Here is a 20,812-nt window from a genome sequence, read left to right as displayed (position 1 = left end):
GTGAAGTCTTGAAGCACAGCAGTTGTCCTGCAGTCATGGGGAAGGGCAACTCAAGAGTGAAGCTGACAGGGTGGGAGATGATGTGGGCAGAGGAGGAGAAATCCTGACCGCAAGAAGTCACTGAATCAAACCAGCCTAAGCCCACATTCCCATTAGTCTTTATTATAGATGGCACATTAAACTAGATTGTCTGATACTTTGCAACCAAACCCACCTAACACATACATACACATTCATGAAACACAAACTAAGTAAACTCTAAATATCCAGGAAATAGAAAACATGTTGGAAATATTTCAAAATTCATGTGACCACCTTAACAGTAAGTTATCTATGCAAAATGGATAATGTAATTTACTAGCTAGAAATGACTCACCTTTTACTGCACTTCAATTGCTCTAAATAATCTTTAAGATGAATCTTCACAGGGATACTCACCATGCCATGTTTTTTATTGGAAACCCAGTCGCCCTCATACATGGCTCCACTAGCATAGTAAAACTTTCCATGTCCATGGCGACATCCATTTACAAACTCTCCTATATATTCATTTCTTAAAGGATACTGAGAGTTGGGGATTCTCTTTAGAAACCATGTGTGTGTTCCAAAGCCATTCTGAAAAGAAAGTGAAATGCCATCAGAAATGCTCAAAATACTTCCTCCTTTTACCTGAATTCATTTCTAACAAACACAATCATAACTTAGGAGACAAGAACTTTGGAGCCACACAGACTTAGGTTCAATATTAGCTCAGCTACTTACTAACCAGTATTTTGACCTAGGAGAACTTAAACAAGCCTTTAAGGGTCAACATACATTCATAACAAAAACTGTAAGGAAATTAAGAATTTGCTGGGAATGGTAGTGCCTGTAATCCCGGCATCTCAGGAGGCTGAGGCAGGGGGATTGCAAGTTTAAGGCCAGCCTCACAACTTAGCAAGGTCCTAAGCAACTTAGCCCGACCCTGTCTCAAAATAAAACACAAAAAGGGCTGGAGATGTGGCTCAGGGGTTAAGCACCCTGTATTCAATCCCTGGTACCAAAAAAAAAAGAAAGAAAAAGAAAAAAAAAAAGAAGAATTAAAGAGAAAAGGGCATCTATGAAAAATCTACAGCTCACGCCACCCCTGATGAAAGACTGAATTCTTTCCTAGAAGGATCAAGAACGATGTAAGATTTCCATCCCTCTATCATGCAGGAGCACCAGGCAATACAGTAGTAAGAGGGAAAACTCCAGACAGATTAGAAAGAAAGACATGAAGTCGACTGTACTTGCAAAGATGATTGCCTAGACAGACACCACCAAAGAACCTAAACACACACACACACACAAAAAAAAAACAAAACTGGAGCTATTATGTGAGTTTACAAAGGTCCCATTACCAGACTAATATCTATTAGAAAATTCTAGCTTTATGAACTATATCAACCAAAGTTTTTCTCTTTTGTGCAGGAAATCCATCATTTGTTTGTTTCTTTTTCTCTTTTCCCAGTACTGGGGATTGAAGTCAGTGGTGCTTTACCACTGAGCCACATCCCAAGTCTTGTTTTTGGTTTTGTTTTTTATATTTCAATGAATTTTTTCCCCAGTTTTCCCTTTCTAGTTATACATAACATTAGGGTTCATTTTTGCCATGATTAAAAAAGCATGGAATATAATTTGTTCTAATTCAGTCCCCACTGCTTTCCTTTCTCTCCCCTTTTCCCTCCCCGTTCCCTTCTCCTCCACTGATCTTTCTGCTATTTTTAGTTATTTTTCAGTTAGTGTCTTACGGATTACATGATATATTCACATATGCACGTAGGAAAGGTAGGTCAGGTTCATTCTTCGCTTATCCCGTTCCTTCTCTCACTCCCTCAATTCCCTTCACCTAGTCCACTGATCTTTCTCCTATTTTGGTGAAATCCCTCATTTTTCCTTCTTCACTTCCCTCCTCCCCTTATTTTGGACAGGCTTCTGCAGACCAAAGAAAACATATGGCCCTTGACTTTCTGAATCTGACTTATTTCACTTAGCATCTTGTCCTTCACTCCATGTATTTACCAACAAATGCCATAATTTCATTCTTCTTTCTGGCTAACACTCTACTGTGTATACAATGTATACATTTTCTTTATCCGTTCATCTCTTGAAGAGCACATAGGTTAAACCCAGAACTTGGCTATTGTGAATTGTGCTGCTATAAACATTGATGTGGCTGCATCACTATAGTATGCTGATTTTAGATCTTTTGGATATAAACCAAAGACTGGGATAGCAGGGTCATATGGTGGAGATTTTTGAGGAATATGCATGTTGCTTTCTAGAGTGGCTGCACTAATTTGCAGTCCCACCAACAATGTATGAGTGTGCCTTTTTCCCCCTGCATCCTTGCCAACACTTATTACTTTTTTTTTTTTTTGGTCCTAGGGATTTAACTCAGAGGCACTTTACCACTGAGTCACATCCCTGCCCTTTTTAATTTTTTTGAAATATTTTTTAGTTGTCAATGGATTTATCTATTTATTTATTTATTTACTTAATTATATGAGGTAGTGAGGATCTAACCCAGGACCTCACACAAGCCAGGCAAGTGCTCTGAGCCATGAATCCAACCCCTATTTTTTATTTTTGAGACAGGATCTCACTCACTTGCTTAGGGCCTCACTAAATTGCTGGCTTCGAACTTGTGATCCTCCTGCCTCAGCCTCCCGAGTCACTTGGATTACAAGTGTGTGCCACCGTGCCTGGCTACTTGTATTCTTGATAATTGACATTCTGACTGGAATGAGATGAAACCTCAATGTAGTTTCGAATTGCATTTACCTGATTGCTAGAGATATTCAACATTTTTCCATATATTTTTTGGCCATTTGTATTTCTTCTTTTGAGAAGTGTGTTTAGTTCTTTTGCCCGTTTATTAATTGGGTTATTTGGTGTTAAGTTTGCTGAGTTCTTTATATATTCTGGATATTAATCCCTATCTGAGGAGAATGTGGCAAAGAACTTTTCTCATTCTGTAGGTTCTTTCTTCATGCTGTCATTCCCTTTGCTGTGTGGAAGCTTTTTAATTTGATGCCTCCCATTTATTGACTTTTAGGTTTATTTCTTGTGCTTTAGGAGTCTTGTTAAGGAAGTGGGTTCCTATGCCAACATGTTAGACAGCTGGGCTAATTCCTAGGTCTTTGATCCACTTTGAGTTGACTTTTGTGCAGGGTCAAAGATAAGGATCAGGTTTCATTCTTCTACATATGGCCCTTTTTATTTTTTATTTCGAGACACTGACCTTGAACTTGTAGTCCTCCTGCCTCAGCCTCCCAAATTGCTGAGATTACAGGCATGCGTCACCATACCTGGCTGAAAATCCAACATTTCTGAAGTATAAATAATAGTCTCTGCCCTTGGAGGAGCCACATGAATTTATGACGTTGACAATGGCAGAACCTAACGTGTGTCACACTATAAAGAACGCTAAATAATAAAACAGCAATAAAAAGTGCAGTTGAGACCAGGAAAGAGTACTTTGAGTTCTAAATTCATCAGAGCTTAAATTTTAGATTACTGTGTAATCTCATTCGGAAGCCCAGGGCTGAGGATCAGTACAGCACACTGTAGGGGCCATGCCAAGATGGCCCAGTGCCCACCTGGACCCCCCGCCCCCAGGAGCCGGTGTACTCCTCGTTGGTCGTCAGCCACCTCATCTTGCCTTCCCCGTGGCGCATGTTGTCTTCCCACTGGCCTTCATATATGTTTCCAGATTTGTAACTGAAACAAAAGAAACAATGAGCAGCCAGCAGTGACCTTGCATACAACAGTCCTCGAACACCTGTGAAGAAATCCATGCCCAGGACCCCAGCCCCCTCCACTGTGTCCAGTGGGTGGGCATGTGGTCAGTAAAAATTATCATGTGGGGGAGCAGAATAAATCACTTTATTAAGCCCACTGATTAATAAGGTGACAAAGTAGCTAAGAAGGGTCTTTACATGCTTTAGAAATAATTCTCTATCATATTATGATTGGTTAATATTTTGCCCCCAAATATTTTAAACATTTTATTAAAACATTAAAAATCCTTTTATTAAAATTTTGGATTCTATATCTGAATCCAAAGCCAAACAAATGTGTCATCATTCTTCAGAAAACATACAATAATGAGGATTGATGATTAATACAAAGAACAAAGAAAGGCAGTGTCTACTTACAAAAAACTGAAACAGTGTGTTTGAATATTTAATGTGGTATTTCTCTAAATTTTTATGGAATGTTTTCTTCACTTTGGAGATAAATTTCAATTCCACCCTGCTTCAACAGACAATGTATCCTCTGTAATTTCTACACCTTATCTGTAGCCTAAATGAAAGCTATTTGGGACCACACACACTTTTTCCCTACACCCCAGATGTGGCAGTGATCATACCTACCATCTTATTCCCCAGCCCTTTTTGATGTTGTAGACCCAGTCTCCCTCGTACCAAGAGGTACCCTCTTGATTGTAATAAATGGAGCCCTAAAATGAATAATATAATATTTTAAAAATTCAAGCCTCATAACACATGCTTTTTTAAATGTAAATATAAATAGTATATAAATTGAAGAAGTATAAAACTATGCAGAGGTCAGCGTCACACAACATGAGGCACAGAAGCCATTAAGTTTCTCTTTTACAATCAAGAAAATGTTATACCAAAGGCAAATGAGATAATATCACAAACCAATTACCCCTTAATAACAAAGTGCCACATTAAGGCAGGGAATGACTGCATTCATTGTATTCCATAACTATTAGTCACACACACACCTGAAGAATCTTGTCTTCTTGGTGCACCTTCCTTGTAACTGGAGGTCACTCTTTCACATATCAAAGCCATTTCATTTTATCCATTTTAATGTCTTACCCATTTTGCTGTCTCCGCGTGAGCAACATTCAGTCATTCTTTGATGACTTCTGCAAGGCAGTGGTTCGTGCCACTCTGCAGCGTATTTGGATCTATGCTGAACAGCCTCTAGTTACCTTTTTGCTATTTATTCCTGCGTGTGCATGCTGCATGCACACACATGCACAGGTATACACAAGCAATCTTTTTCTTCTTTTCAGTTGTTGATGGACACAATACCTTTATTTTATTTATTTATTTTTGTGTGGTGCTGAGGGTCAAACCCAGTACCTCACACGTGCTGGGCAAGTGCTCAACCACTGAGCCACAACCCCAGCCCCCTCTTTTTCTTTATTTTGGTGCTTGGGATTGAACTCAGGGTGCTTTGCCACTGAACCACATCCCTAGCCCTCTTTATATTTTATTTTGAGACTAAATTGCTGAGGGTCTCAATAAGATACTGAGGTCTCTTTAAGTTGCTGACGTTGAACTCTGACTTGTGATCCTCCCGCCTCAGACTTCTATTGCTGATTACAGGCTGGCAACAACAAGCCCAGCAAACCTTTCATCTTCATTATCCAGCTACTTTGCTCCTTCTTGAAGCCATCCAGGGGTTTCTGACTGGAAGTCACCATCTCCAACCCCTCCAGTCTCAACTGACTTGCTGTGAGCTTGAGAAATACCCACAAACACCACATAAGAGACAGAAAAAACCTGAGCAGAGCAGGAGGGCTGAGGTGGAATTTTGAGGAACTGTGAGGGAAGGCCAGGTGCCAGGTGAACTCAGCCATGCAGCCCTGGCTCACCCGCTCCTCACCCTCCAGGCCTGCATCCCTTAAGGAAGAAGGCTGGACTAGATCCCTAATCCCTCTCAAAACCACTCTGTTTTGATTTTGGGTTTTTTGTTTATTTGCAGTGCTGGAGATCAAACTCAGCGCCCTGAACATTTGAAGCATGCATTCTACTGCTGAACTACATTTCCAGCCACATTTTCAACTCTAAAACCTAGATATTCCTTTGTGCATGGACTCTGGAAGTCCTCCTTGGCTTGCAAGGCCTTTTGGTGACTTCCAGTGGCTGGCACACGTCTCATGGAAGGACTTTTCCTTCCAGTTTCCATCTGGTAGTTCCACTTGAAAGGAAAATGGTAGACAGACCAGGCCCCTGCAGGAAGCAGACCAGCATCTGGGATTTAATTATCTGTGTTGTTCAGATGAAAAGACTCCTAGAGTTAGAATTCTCCAAGGTTTCTCAGGCATGGTCACAGATTTGCTTTTTCATATAGCACTACTTGAGGGATAGGCACTGATTTCTGTGGAGGTTCTAAATAATGTGCCAGACTCTGTCCATTTACTTTTGTGGGTCTGAAAATAAACCAGGGTATTTGCCTTATCTTAGTAGGCAGTCATAAATTATAAAAAGAAAAAAAGAAAGAAGGAAGGAAGGAAAAGAAAAGGGAAAAACAAGAGTCTCCCTTTGTTTAATGTTGCATAATCAAGGACTTGGGAACAATACCCTCTCAAATGATGTTTTCCAACCTGTCAATGTTCAGTCAATGAGACTTAGAATGGTACACTTTTTCTTTTCTTATGATATTTTCTAAAAACTATGAATTTTTAAAATTCTAAAAATTGCTACAGTATTTTTTCAACCTATACAAAAGCAAAACAATAATGCCAAACGTAGCAACCTTGGTTAAAAATGAATATGCTGTGCATTGCTGTTGGAGGTGTCAATGGTACAGCTGTTGTGGAATACAATTTGATGGCTCCTTAAAACATTAAACGTAAAGTTACCATATGACCCAGCAACCCCACTTCTGGGTAAATACCCCAAAGAACTGAAAACAAGTACTCAAATCCAGGCACATATATACATAGCAGCATTGTTCACAATAGTCAAAATGAAAATAGCCCAATGCCAGGCTGCAGTTGTGGCTCAGGGGTGGAGTGTGCACATGTGAGGCACTGGGTTTGAGCCTCAGGACCACATAAAAATAAATAAATAAAATAAAGGTATTATGTCCACCTACAACATATGTATATATAATATATATTATATATAAAAATACATAACTATATTACATATATATAAGTATATTTTAAAAAAAGAAGAAAAAAAGCCCAATGTCCAACAATAGATGAATAGATAAATTATGATCAATACTTACAATGGAATATTACTCAGCCATAAGAGTGAAGGACTGCCACGTGCTATGACACGGATGAACCTTAAAAACATGCTAAGTGAAAGCAGCCAGACACAAAAGGTTGCAATGTCACATGATTCCATTTATATAAAATGTCCAGTAGGTAAACCCACAGTGACAGTAGACCAGGGACTGCCAGGGAACGTGTAAAGGCAGGGATGTGGAGCACTGCCTAAAGGGCGGGGGTTTTATTTTGGGGTGATGAGAATGTTTGAGACTAGACAGCGGTGATGGCTGCAAAACATTACGAATGGACGTGGCGCCACTGAACTGTAACTTTAAAATGGTTAATTTTATTTCACACGAGTATCCCTCAACACTTCCCACCCACCACGACCGCACACCCTGTGCACAGATGGTGCCTCCACCCACCTTCCCGTGTCTCTTGCCTTGGCACCAGTGGCCGACGTAGGACACAGGATGTGTGCTGCACTTGAACATACCAAATCCGTTCCTCATGCCGTTCACCACTTCTCCTTCGTACATGCTGCCATCTGGCCAAGTATACACGCCGTGGTTCATAGGAATGTTCTTCACAAAGTCCCCCTAAGGCAAAATGTCTGTAAGGGCGGTGAGAATGCAGCAGTGCGGGGCCCCTCATCCTGTGGGCTGCTGGAGACCTAACCACTGATACTGCCCCTGCCCCTCTTCCATGGGAAGCTGGACATGCCCCCAGCCTCCCTCCTCTGCATTTCCCATCCTCTCTCACCTAATCGCTCCTCTGTGAGGAAGTGCATGGAGAATAAAATACGGGAAAGACTATGTGTGGACAAAGCTCCAAGCAGCATGCAAGTGATATGGTAGAGGGGCTGCCAACTCTGACCTTAGGACTTCAGACTCTTCACACTGGCCCAGAAGCAGGCTCATTCCCTGTTCCCTCCAGACATGACAAAGCGATTGATTACCAGTGGAAGTCATTCCTTCTACCTGTGGTCATTACAATGTTCTGCAGATACATCTTTGCAGAATCTGCCTTGGTGGACTGGGATGTCTGTGGGCACAGCACTATGCACCCTGCCCCAAGCCAATAGATGCTATTCCAGGAATCTGAACTTACTGGATGTTGCCATCACAGTGCTGCCTGGTTGACCACTGGCCAGGTGGTACCGCCTGGACTCCCTGCCTGAGGATGCTCCTGTGAGAGCCCCAACCCTGCCCACGAAGCCATCTGACTAGGCTGATGCAGGGGTCTGTGCCTGGAAGGAGGAGTCCTCAACCCCCAAGAATATCCAGAACAACAAAGCAGAGGCATCTCCTTGCCAAATTGCCAGTTGGATCAGAAATCTTGAACATGGCCCTGAGCTAGAGGTGGAATGTTGTGTGGGAAGGGACTTGGCCCCAGACCACTGTTGGGGATCAAACCTCAGACTCCCCTGGGCCTCAGAGTGAACCCCTCCTTTGCTCTCTCTACACCTCTGCAGCCTGCCTGCCTCATCCAGCTCCAGTTAGCTGCACTCCTGCCCAACTGCACCTGTATTTCTGTCCTTGCTTAGCTGTTATTAGAACAAGTGCATGGCATGCCTGTGTTTTAAATGTCTTCATCACCATTTATACACACCACTACATTAGTAGCTCTGCAATGGAGATTTTTAGAACAGCATTTTGGGCACCACACTTTGTGGGTGGGAGTTGGAACTGGCATACTCTCCTGAAGAACAAATCTGTCCAAAGCAATCAATTTAAAAGTACATATATTCCCCACAACCTGGCAAGATGGGTTAAGTGAAACCCAGATAATGGAACACATGCAGCCAATAAAAATAGATCTAGATGTCTGGATATTGTTTGATCACTAAAAAACATAGAAGAGAATGTATAATAAACTGTAAAAAGTAGGAGGGAATATATACTTAAATGTGCTATATAGGCAAAAAACACATAAAATACCTCTAGAGCTACAAACAGAACCAGTTACAACAATTCCTGGCAGGCCACATGCAGTCATTAAGTTACTCTACCCTTTGATTCTGTGCATTGTTTTAAATTTGTGCTAAATTATTTTATGAAAATAATATGTCTAGTTGTGGGGGCCTGATCATTAAATTTCATAATTGCAATTTAGAACTATAATTTGTCACATGCTTTACCTCATATTTCAATCCATCAGCCCAAATGTATGTCCCTTGTCCATGCATGAATCCTTCTGAAAACATACCCTTCAAAACAAAACAACAGCAAACCTTCAGAATGAAACTTTGTTTCAAGCAGCTACTGTCAAAGGTGCAGTTATTTAGAGAGGAGGCTTCTCCATGACACAGGGGTTCATCCTGATCTAAAAAGAATCTAAAGAGGGATTCCAAAATACCCAATTCTCTAAAATGTATACCACAATCTGAATCTTTCTCTCTATGCAAGCTACTAGAAAACAGTATAGTTCAAAACAATTCAAATACTTTTGGTTTTTGCCTTTTAAACTTTAAAAAAAAAAAACTTTTAAATTTCAACTAGGTAGATGATGAAAACCATCATCTGAATATCGGATCAGACATTATTTGTAAATTTCATGCTTTTGTCCAGTTTCCTTTACTAAGAATTATCAGTATATGCACTGGCCCACATACGTGTATGCATATACACTTGTCCCTCAGTTTCCATGGGGGTTTGGTTCCTGTGACTTTATGCTTTGAATATTGACCCTTGCTGCTCTGCCACTGCAGCTTATGTTAAACCTGAATTTATTTTCTTTCCTCATCTCCCTCCCCCACAAGGGGAAATAAGATTATCCTTTTTTCCCATCCTAGGCTACATTATCTGCCCTTGAGGACACACACCAGAGGAATGAGGTAATTCAGATCTTGAGACTGGCCTGGCATCAGATTACCTATGAGACAGCTACTTCTCAGGGCCACAAGTAGGTGTGACAGGGCACACCTAGAAGGGAGCCTTTGAATCACATCTTTAAAAATCCCTGTTTCCCCTGATAGGGAGATTCACAGCCTCAGGGACAGACGTCCACTCAGTTTCTCCTTTACTAACAAAGAAACACAACTTTTTTTTTTTTTTTTTTTTTTTTTTTTTTTTCCTTTTTTCTCACAACCTTGTCTTCATTATTAGATTGGCACTGTGGACAAGGACCAAGCTTTCAGTGATAATAGGGCACAAGTCCTTCACATAAAATGGTAGAATATTTGCATGTGACCTAACTATTCCCTCCATACATTTTATTTATTTACCTGGTGCTGAGGATTGAACCCAGGGCCTCATAAATACTAAGCCTGAGTTCAACTACTGAACTGTACCTCAACCCCCTTCTATATATTTTAAGTTATAGATTAATGGGAACACCTAATACAATATAGATGCTAAGTAAACAGCTATTATACTCTATCACCTAGGAAACAATGAGAAGAAAAAGTGTCTGTACATGTTCAACACGGATACAATTTTTGTCCTGAATATTTTCCATCTGTGGTTGACTAAATCTGTGGATATAGACCTTGTGAATATGGAGGGCCAACTATAGCACTGCTAGTATAGTTAATTTACATTTAATTTACATTTAGAGTATCTAATGTTGATATATAAGAAGAGTCACAAAAAACAACACAGCTGAATGTCTAAGTGCAATAGGAGTAAACAATGATAAAATTATACCTAGTCCTTCCTGAAAATTATCTTGTCAGGTCAGGTGGGTGATCAAGTCTAAACAAACTGTCTACACAAAACAGAACTCAGAGGTTCTCAGATGCTGCTATGAATGGGAGCTACCTGCATGCTTGTTAAAATGCAGATTGCTGGGCACACCTGGGGCTTCCACTTCTCAGCAGGTCTGAGTGGAGCCCCAGAATGTGCATTTCTAAAACATTCCCAGGTGATGCATATGCTGCTGGTGGGGGCCCTAACTTTACCAGCAAGAATCAACTTCAGAGATTGCTCACTGTCAGGTGTCTATCATCCGCCATTTGCCTGCCTCTCGCCTGTCCACCGCCTACCTTACCCCTATCCATCACCCAACGCTCGAGGTTCACCTCCCGATCGTCCGACAGCTGCCAGCAGATTGACCGCAGACCGCCAGTGGAGAACCAGCTGCCTGCTGCTGCCTGGAAGTTCACTGTTACAGTACCTGCAGGTTTGATTACACGTGGCTGTCGCCATTTTGAGACAACAGCCAAGCCCTGTAGGACCCCTGGCCAGACTGACCGAGTCCCGTCTCCAGGATCCCTCAGTCCAACCGATCACCCCCTGCCTCTGGGGCCCTCACATCAACTGACTGCTCCCTGCCGCCAGGACCCCCAGATCAACTGACTGTGCCCTATCACCGGGAACCCAGACCAACTGATTGCACTTGGCCTCCTGGATCCCACAACCACACCAAACACACCCGACCTCCAGGACAACTGCCGGACCAACTGCATCCTGTCTCCAGGACCTCCAGCTGACCACGTCCACCCCTGAGCTGCAGCTCCCCATTTGCCAACACATTTGGAAGCCAGAGCAGACATCTTGGATAATCCTGGAAGCCGTAGCTCCGATCTTCGGGTGGGGCAAATCCCATCCCAAGACGCCTGCTGGAGGCTTGAAGCTCATTGTCAGGTACCTCTCATACATCAGGCTACTGAACACTGGGAGGTTTCATTAGTATATGACTATTATACAGTAGATTTTCTTTTTTCTCCTGTTTTAAAAAAAATATTTAAGTTTTTATTTCTTTACATTTCTTGCTTTCTTTTCCTTCTGTTTACCTGTTTCCTCAGAGTCGCTTTCTCCCTTATTTACATGATGTTATTGTCCCCATAGGGGCTATTTGGTCTAGGATTGCATAGTGTCTGACTTGGGCACTGCTAATATTGATCTCCCCTTAAAGAAAGGGTTTTGGAAACCTATAGGGCCACTATAAGCCTATAGGGAGAAATCTGCAATACTCCAGATCTGCAGCGCTAGAGGGGAAGATACATGAACAACATGAAAAAACAAGGGAAGAAAATGATCCAAACAAATCTAGATTCTATAGTAATAGAATCCAATGACAGTATGTTAGAAGAAATGTCAGAAAAGGACTTCAGATTATACATGATTAAGATGATTCGCGAAGCAAAGGATGAGGTAAGAGAGCAAATGCAGGCAATGAATGATAATACCAATAAGCTGAAAGAGCACCTGCAGAAAGCAAAGATCATTTCAACAAAGAGATAGAGATTCTCAAAAAAAACCAATCGGAAATCCTTGAAATGAAGGAGACAATAAACCAAATAAAAAACTCAATGGAAAGCATCACCAACAGACTAGACCACTTGGAAGACAGAACCTCAGACAATGAAGACAAAATATTTAATCTTGAAAATAAAGTTGCCCAAACAGAGAAGATGGTAAGAAATCATGAACAGAATCTCCAAGAACTATGGGACATCATGAAAAGACCAAATTTAAGAATTATTGGGATTAAGGAACCAAAGGAATGAACAACCTATTCAATGAAATAATATCAGAAAATTTCCCAAACCTGAAGAATGAAATGGAAAATCAAATACAAGAGGCTTCAGAACACAAAATGCACAGAATCACAACAGATCCACACCAAGGCACATTATAATGAAAATGCCTAACATTCAAAATAAAGATAGGATTTTGAAGGCCGCAACAGAAAAGCATCAGATTACATATAGGGGGAGACCAATACTGATAGCAGCAGACTTCTCAACCCAGACTCTAAAAGCTAGAAGGGCCTGGAGCAATATATTTCAAGCTCTGAAAGAACATGGTTGCCAACCAAGAATCCTATACCCAGGAAAACTAACCTTCAGATTTGAAGATGAAATAAAATCCTTCCATGATAAACAAAAGTTAAAAGAATTTACAAACAGAAAGCCTGCACTACAGAATGTTCTCAACAAAATATTCCATGAGGAGGAAATGAAAAAGAACAATGTAGGTCAGCAAAGGGAGGAACTACCTTAGAGGAAAACCACTCAAAGGAGAAACCAAGCCAACTTAAAAACCAAAAATAAGCCAAATGACTGGGAATACAAATCATTTCTCAATAATAACCCTGAACGTTAATGGCCTAAACTCATCAATCAAAAGACATAGACTGGCAGAATGGATTAAAAAGAAAGACCCAACAATATGCTGCCTACAAGAGACTCATCTCATAGAAAAAGACATCCACAGACTGAAGGTGAAAAGATGGGAAAAAACCTACCACGCACATGGACCCAGTAAAAAAGCGGGGGTTTCCATCCTTATATCAGATAAAGTGGACTTCAAGCCAAAGTTAGTCAGAAGGGATAAAGAAGGACATTTCACGGACACAAACCCAAATAAATACAATTTTCTCATACTAGACAAAGGTGCCAAAAATATGCAATGGAGAAAAGATAGCCTCTTCAACAAATGGTGCTGGGAAAATTGGAAATCCATATGCAACAGAATGAAACTAAACCCATATCTCTCACCATGTACGAAACTAAACTCAAAATGGATTAAGGACCTTGAAATCAGACCAGAGACCCTGCAGATTATAGAAGAAAAAGTAGGTCCAGATCTTCAACATGTCAGCTTAGGACCAGACTTCCTTAACAGGACTCCCATAGCACAAGAAATAAAAGCAAGAATCAATAACTGGGATAGATTCAAACTAAAAAGCTTTCTCTCAGCAAAGGAAACTATCAGCAATGCGAAGAAAGAGCCTACAGAGTGGGAGAATATCTTTGCCAATCATACTTCAGATAGAGCACTAATCTCCAGAATCTATAAAGAACTCAAAAAACTCTACTCCAAGAATTCAAATAATCCAGTCGACAAATGAGCTAAGGAAATGAATAGACACTTCATAGAAGAAGATCTACAAGCAATCAACAAACATATGGAAAAATGTTCAACATCTCTAGTAATAAGAGAAATGCAAATCAAAACCACCCTAAGATTCCATCTCACCCCAATTAGAATGGCGATTATCAAGAATACGAGCAACAACAGGTGTTGGCGAGGATGTGGGGAGAAAGGTACACTCATACATTGCTGGTGGGGCTGCAAATTAGTGCAGCCACTCTGGAAAGCAGTGTGGATTCCTTCGAAAACTTGGAATGGACCCTCCATTTGACCCAGCTATCCCACTCCTTGGCCTATACCCAAAGGACTTAAAATCAGCATACTACAGAGATACAGCCACATCAATGTTCATAGCTGCTCAATTCACAATAGCCAGACTGTGGAACCAACCTAGATGTCCTTCAATTGATGAGTGGATAAAGAAACTGTGGTATATATATACAATGGAATATTACTCAGCCATAAAGAATGATAAAATTATGGCACTTGCAGGCAAATGGATGAAATTGGAGAATATCATGCTAAGTGAGATAAGCCAATCTCAAAAAGCCAAAGGACGAATGATATCGCTAATAAGTGGATGATGACACATAATGGGGGGAGGGAAGGGTTAGTGTTAGGGTTAGAGTTAGGGTTAGAAAGGGGGGCAAGTATGGAGGAAGGAAGGACTGTATAGAGGGAAAAGAGGGGTGGGAGGGGTGGGGGGAAGGGAAAAAATAACAGAATGAATCAAACAACATTACTCTTGTAAATTTATGATTACACAAATGGTATGCCTTTACGCCATGTACAGAGAAACAACATGTACCCCATTTGTTTACAATAAAATAAAAAAAAAAAAAGGAAGGACATTTCATATTGCTTAAGGGAACCATAAATCAGGAAGACATAATGATAGTAAATATTTATGCCCCAAACAATGGTGCATCCCTGTACATCAAACAAATTCTTCTCAATTTCAAGAATCACATAGACCACAACACAATAATTCTGGGCGACTTTAACGCACCGCTGTCACCACTAGATAGATCTTCCAAACAAAATCCAACCAAAGAAACCATAGAACTCATAACACAATCAATAACCTAGACTTAATAGACATATATAGAATATTCCATCCATCAACGAGTGGATACACTTTCTTCTCAGCAGCACATGGAACCTTCTCAAAAATAGATCATATGTTATGCCACAAAGCAACCCTTAGGAAATGCAAAAAAATAGAGATCCTGCCTTGTGTTCTATCAGATCATAATAGACAGAGTAGAAATCAATGACAAAGTAAAAAAAGGAAATTACTCCAACACTTGGAGACTACATAATATGCTATTGAATGAAACATGGATAACAAAAAACATCAGGGAGGAGATTAAAAAATTCTTAGAGGTCAATGAGAATGATGATACACATATCAAAATCTCTGGGACACTATGAAAGCGGTACTAAGAGGAAAATTCATTGCATGGAGGGCATTCCAGAAAAGAATGAAAAGTCAACAATTAAATGACCTAACATTACAGCTCAAAGCCCTAGAAAAAGAAGAACAGAATAACAGCAAAAGTAGTAGAAGACAGGAAATAATTAAAATCAGAGCTGAAATCAATGAAATTGAAACAAAAGAAACTATTCAAAAAATTGACATAACAAAAAGTTGGTTCTTTGAGAAAGTAAACAAAATAGATAAACCCTTAGCCACACTAACAAAGAGAAGGAGAGAGAAGACTCAAATTACTAAAATACATGATGCAAAAGGAAATATCACAACAGACATCACTGAGATACAGAACATAATGAGAAGCTACTTTGAAAATGTGTATTCCAACAAAATAGAAAGTACCGAAGACATTGACAAATTTCTAGAGATATATGCTCCTCCCAAACTGAACCAGGAGGACATACACGATTTAAACAGATCAATATCAAGCAATGAAATAGAAGAAGCCATTAAAAATCTACCATCCAAGAAAAGCCCAGGACCAGACGATTCTCAGTCGAGTTCTACAAGACCTTCAAAGAAGAACTCATTCCAATACTTCTCAAAGTATTCCAGGAAATAGAAAAGGAAGGTACCTTACCAAAGAATCAATTTCAGAATCAATCCAGGTCAACTCACCACAGACAGGATTGGCACAAAGGAGTTAGGGCAGTGCAGTAATTTTCATACTGCAGTCTATGATCCTGTTTTGTATTAAGGAATCAATCCAATGTGTCACACCAGCCAGTGTTTTTACTTTAAAAAACTAGACTAGAAAATAATCAGCCTGTATTCACATACTAAGGGAAATGCTGGCTGTCACTATCTACGTGCGCGCGCACACGCGCACACACACACACACACACACACGTACATTAGGGATCGTGATCCAAAAATGTGAGAAAGCCTGATCTTACCCACCAGAAGCCTAGCGCTGAGTCTCTGGATCTGACCCTTACCTGGAAGGAGCCTAATGCTAACATCCTTCTCAGGCCTCAGGGATTCAGTGTTCTAGGAACTGAAACCTCTATTGATGCATGAAACAGTCAGTCGCCCTGATATAAAACAACACAGAGGGGCAAGTCACTGCTTCTGCTCTCAGTGTTTGTTTGCTTTCTCAATTTGTTTTAGGGGTGGCCTAAACCAATCCAAATGCAAAAATTTAACCACAAACTGACATTGCTAAAATCTTTTTTTAGGGCTGGGTGTAGCTCAGTGATAGAGCACTTGCTTAGCATGTGCAAGGCCCTGGGTTTATTCTCCAGCACTACAAGTAATAATAATAATTTTTAAAGTCAGGTTGGTGACTATGCAGGAGGCTGCAGCAGGAGCATGATTTGAGCCTAGGCATTTGGAGTCAATCTGGGCAACATTAGTGAGATCCCCTTCTCAATAACAAAAACAAACAAACAAAACAATGTAAAGAAAGTCCAGCAATGCTTATTTTTCATCAAAATCATTTGGGTCTAGGGAAAACATGGCAAGTTTGTAAATCAAGTAGCTGGCAGTGCAGGCAGAGGAAATGGACGGCATTTCTCACCCTCTCAGTGGAAGGGCAGGGCAGCCTAGCTTGCACAGCACAAGCCAATCATGCTCCTTGCATCCACCTAGTAACAGTCAGCAGAAGAGCACCTGGGGCAGAAAGGGTAGTCACTGGGTGGTACACGCCTGTAATCCCAGCAGCTGGAGAGGCTGAGGCAGGAGGACTGCAAGTTCAAAGCCAGCTTCAACAATTTAGTAAGGCCCTAAGCAACTCAGCAAGACCCTGTCTCAAAATAAAATATAAAAAAGAGCTGGGGATGTGGCTCAGTGTTAAGCCCCCCTGGGCTCAATCCCCCTTACAAAAAAAAAAAAAAAAAAGTCTGCAGAGGAGAGAAGACCCTGACCAGAATAAGCAAAACCCTATGAGTGCCAGAAGGCAGAGCAAACAAAGGTCAAATGGGGCAGTCAATTAATAAAGAGTATTCAGTCACCTGAAAAGGTATTTCTGAATAGCTTTTATGACAAAGGGAAATAACCAAGTATGTTAAGGGGGGAAAAAATCCAGGTACTAACACTCAAGCCTTCTGGACTCAGCTACAAAAATTTGTTCTCATATTATAAGCACATATTTCTTTTACAATGTGAATGAATAGGTAAATCTCTTCATTGTGGTGTAATCAACAAAGGCAACAAGTAAAAGCATCCAAAATATCACAGCTATGTAATTAGTAATGACTAACAAATTAGAAGACTATGCAATATCAAAAATAATGGGGAGGGACCTAAAGGCAGGAGGGGCAGAGGTGGCCACTGGAGGAAAAAATGTAGGCCCTGTATTGCACCAACAAAAGAGAACAGTGCAGTTGCCTGGCAGGAGCAGCAGTTGGTGAAAAATCTGGCTTTTATAGGTAGGGATGGAGTGTGGGACGCCCTGGAAGGGGCCAGGGTTTGGGGGGATTTTGTGTTCTGTTCCTGCTAACTGCTAATTGTTCCCATTATCACTGGTCTAGGTTTGGCCACATGGAGTCCCTAGAGGTGCCAGCCTTCTTCATAGCTGTAGGATAGGGAAATGGGGTGTGGAAACACCAAAGGAACTCATTTGGAAAGTGTGGATGTAGCAGCAAGAAGCACCTTCCAGTTTGGGGTGTTTTTCTTTTTTTACTGTGCTGAGGGGGCAAGCCAGCACAACATACTAAGCAAGCATGCACGTTACCTGAGCTGCACCCAGCCCTACTTCCTGTCTGGCCCATATGCAAAGCTGCAGCAGAACTGGACATCTGAAAATGCTCTCTGAAGGAACTCCTGCTGCAGAGCTGTGAGCTAAGGGACATCCAGGCGTTACTGCTTTAGACTGCCTTGAATTCTGGCCCTAGTGAGGCAAACTAGATGAGGCAAATGAAACGGATATGTAAACAGAAGTACAAACTAGCAGAAGGACCGCAGGCCCCTCTTACAAAGGAAGGACTCAGTGGAGTACAATACATGTGCCCTAATGACAGAACCAGCAGAGGGCCCTAGAATTCTCCAGGCTGATCTAGCAAGAGAAACGGAGATGGAAAATGAGAAGGGACGGAGAGGTAGAAATGTTATCCCAGCAAGTGAATTCTTTGCTTTTGGAATGAAAAAGGAAGTTTCCCCACAACCCCAACCTCAAATCCTCAGTGAGAGAATTTCTGGAGTGAGTGTAGCCTCCCCTGAACGGAGGAGTCCTAGACCTACTGCACACCCCCATGAAAGCCCTGTCAGTCCCTCACTTCCATCACAGTTAAGAAAACAGTAATTGTTGCTAATGTGGCTGAGAAGCCAAAGGCAGTTGTGAATATTCCTAAGAAAATAAAAAGTAGGATCTTGCTCTAAAATTCCAGGGGATTTCAGTTAGATACTGGGTGTCAGTAAAACTGTGCATTATAAGACTTAATTTATTCAGGAGAGGAAAGTTAGATTCTGACATTTAGAAATATGTTGATAGAAAAAGCATAATATTTCTTAAAGATGATAGGATACCATCACTAGAAAACTAAATAAAGGCTCTTCACTTTCAATTTGATAAAGAAAAAAAGGAAAGGGAAAAACAGCAAGGCCATGACAGACTGATATCAGACATATGTTTATGTGAACCTTATTTGTCCATTTTTGCAGTGCTGGGGATTGGGCCCAGGGCTTGCTTATGCTAGGCAAGCACTCTACCCCTGAGTTACATCCCAGCCCTTGTTGATATGAACTATAATAGTAACACACAGAAAATACACATTTAAGTTAAGTACCCTTGGAATTTTTTAAAAAATTGGCTATGTATTAGATGACTTTAAAAATTCTTAGAAATGATAGTAGTTACATTCTGAATACAATATAATTCTAAGCATTGCCTACAAAAGGAAAACTTCCCCCTCAAAAAAACCACTCACAATTGCTGATTATGAAACCCTTCTAAATTACTGTAAATTAAAAATCAAAAGAAATTACAGTTCATTTAGAAATAAAAGGTACTGAATAAAATTCCCAGATAAGAGGTTATATCTAGTACTCTAGTAATAAATGAAGAAGAAATGAAGGAATTAGGATGTCACTAGTTTGTACATATATGGCTGCATGACTGATGTGATTCTGCAACATGTACAATCAGAAAAATAAGAAATTATACTCCATTAATGTATGATTTATCAAAATACATAAATGCATTCTACTGTCATGTGTAACTAATTAGAACAAATAAAAAATTAAAAATTAATTTAAAAAAATAACAGGGCAGAGGGGCTGGGGCTGTAGCTCTATGGCAGAGTACTTGCCTAGCACACACATGAGGCACTGGGTTCAATCCCTAGCACCACATAAAAATAAACAAAGGCATGTGGTCAATCTACAATCTACGAAAAAAAAAAAAAATTTAAAGTTGAGTTAAAAAAATAACAGGGATGGAGAGTTAGTGATTAATGGGTACAGTCTCAAAGTCAGTTTGGAATGCTAAGAAAGGTCTAGAGGTGGGTAATAGTAATGGTTGAACAACAATATGAATATACTTAATGCCACTGCAGAGTCCACTAAAATAATGCTATGTATATTTCACAATAAAACAATTTTAAAATTTATGAAAACCATGCAGCAAGCCAGGTGTGGTGGTGCACGCCTGTAATCCCAGCAACTCAGGAGGATGAGGCAGGAGGATTGCAAGTTCAAAGCCAGCCTTGGCAATTTAGCAAGACCCTGTCTCAAAATAAAAAAATAAAAAGAACTGGGGATATTGCTCAGTGGTTAAGCACTGCTAGGCTCAATTTCCAGAATAAAAGAAAAAACAAAAAGAAAGAAAACTATGCGGAAATACAGATTCACAAATGAAAAAAAGTTCAAAATGTTACCTATGAAATTAATGTGTCACATTAAATAATGATATATCCACTAATAGAAACATGGCAAATGGAACACATGGCAAAATGGTGAAAATACTGAGATTTTGTATATCACAGTTGGCCTCCATATCCATGCTTTACAAATGTTGAAGGAACAGACCCCAGAAGGAAATAGTTACATTGTCTAGGCCTACAGTGGTTGTACCTAAACTGAAGATACACCTTTTTTCCTTCGCATTCTTCCCTTAATGATACAGTATAACACCCATCAACATAACATTTATAACATATTGTAAGTCATCTAGAGATGATTTAGGGCATTTAACAGATTGTGTGTGTATATGGAATTACTCTGCCATTTTATATAAGGAATCTGAGCATCCCTGGATTTTGGTATCTGAGGGGGAAGTGGAACCAATCCCCCATGAACACCAAGGAGCAACTATTTTTGCTTTAGAGATGTTCTTTGAACAATATAAAAATCAGGGGGAAAAAATCTAAAGTGACCACTTCAATTATACTGGACCAATTTTTACCTTAAATATGTAGTCTAGGTTCAGGATAAAATCAGCATGAAGTATTTCCAATTCCTTTTGAAGAATCAGTGGACTTTTTGGAAGCCTTGCAAATTAAAACATATGATCTCACACCTTCCTCCCCACCCTGAAAGTTCCAGCAGAGA

The 20,812-nt window shown here is 40.4% G+C and overlaps 1 protein-coding gene across 11 annotated transcripts in view; it reads right to left on the bottom strand.

Annotated features, from left to right (window-relative positions):
* The window catches only part of RSPH10B (radial spoke head 10 homolog B), a 74,936-nt gene that overhangs the window by 48,650 nt on the left and 5,474 nt on the right, over positions 1-20,812 (bottom strand). For 8 of the 11 annotated variants that reach the window (XR_013760724.1, XR_013760725.1, XM_079121217.1 and 5 more), the window contains exons 4-8: positions 9,150-9,218; positions 7,435-7,608; positions 4,401-4,486; positions 3,624-3,744; positions 439-615 (exon numbers count right to left, since the gene is read on the bottom strand). Coding sequence is in view for 9 of the 11 variants with exons in the window: in XM_079121217.1 (XP_078977343.1) it covers positions 439-615; positions 3,624-3,744; positions 4,401-4,486; positions 7,435-7,608; positions 9,150-9,218 (627 nt within the window). In the remaining 2 variants the exon portion in view is untranslated. Of the gene's footprint in view, positions 1-438; positions 616-3,623; positions 3,745-4,400; positions 4,487-7,434; positions 7,623-9,149; positions 10,925-16,911; positions 20,799-20,812 lie in introns of those variants that run through there. The other 3 variants (XM_079121222.1, XM_079121216.1, XM_079121215.1) reach the window with 3 other exon arrangements.

Source organism: Sciurus vulgaris (genome assembly GCF_902686455.1).
Source record: "Sciurus vulgaris genome assembly, chromosome: 18".
Lineage (NCBI taxonomy): Eukaryota > Metazoa > Chordata > Mammalia > Rodentia > Sciuridae > Sciurus > Sciurus vulgaris.
Note: the sequence above shows the minus strand (reverse complement) of the source record. Positions and strands in the feature narration are given on the sequence as shown.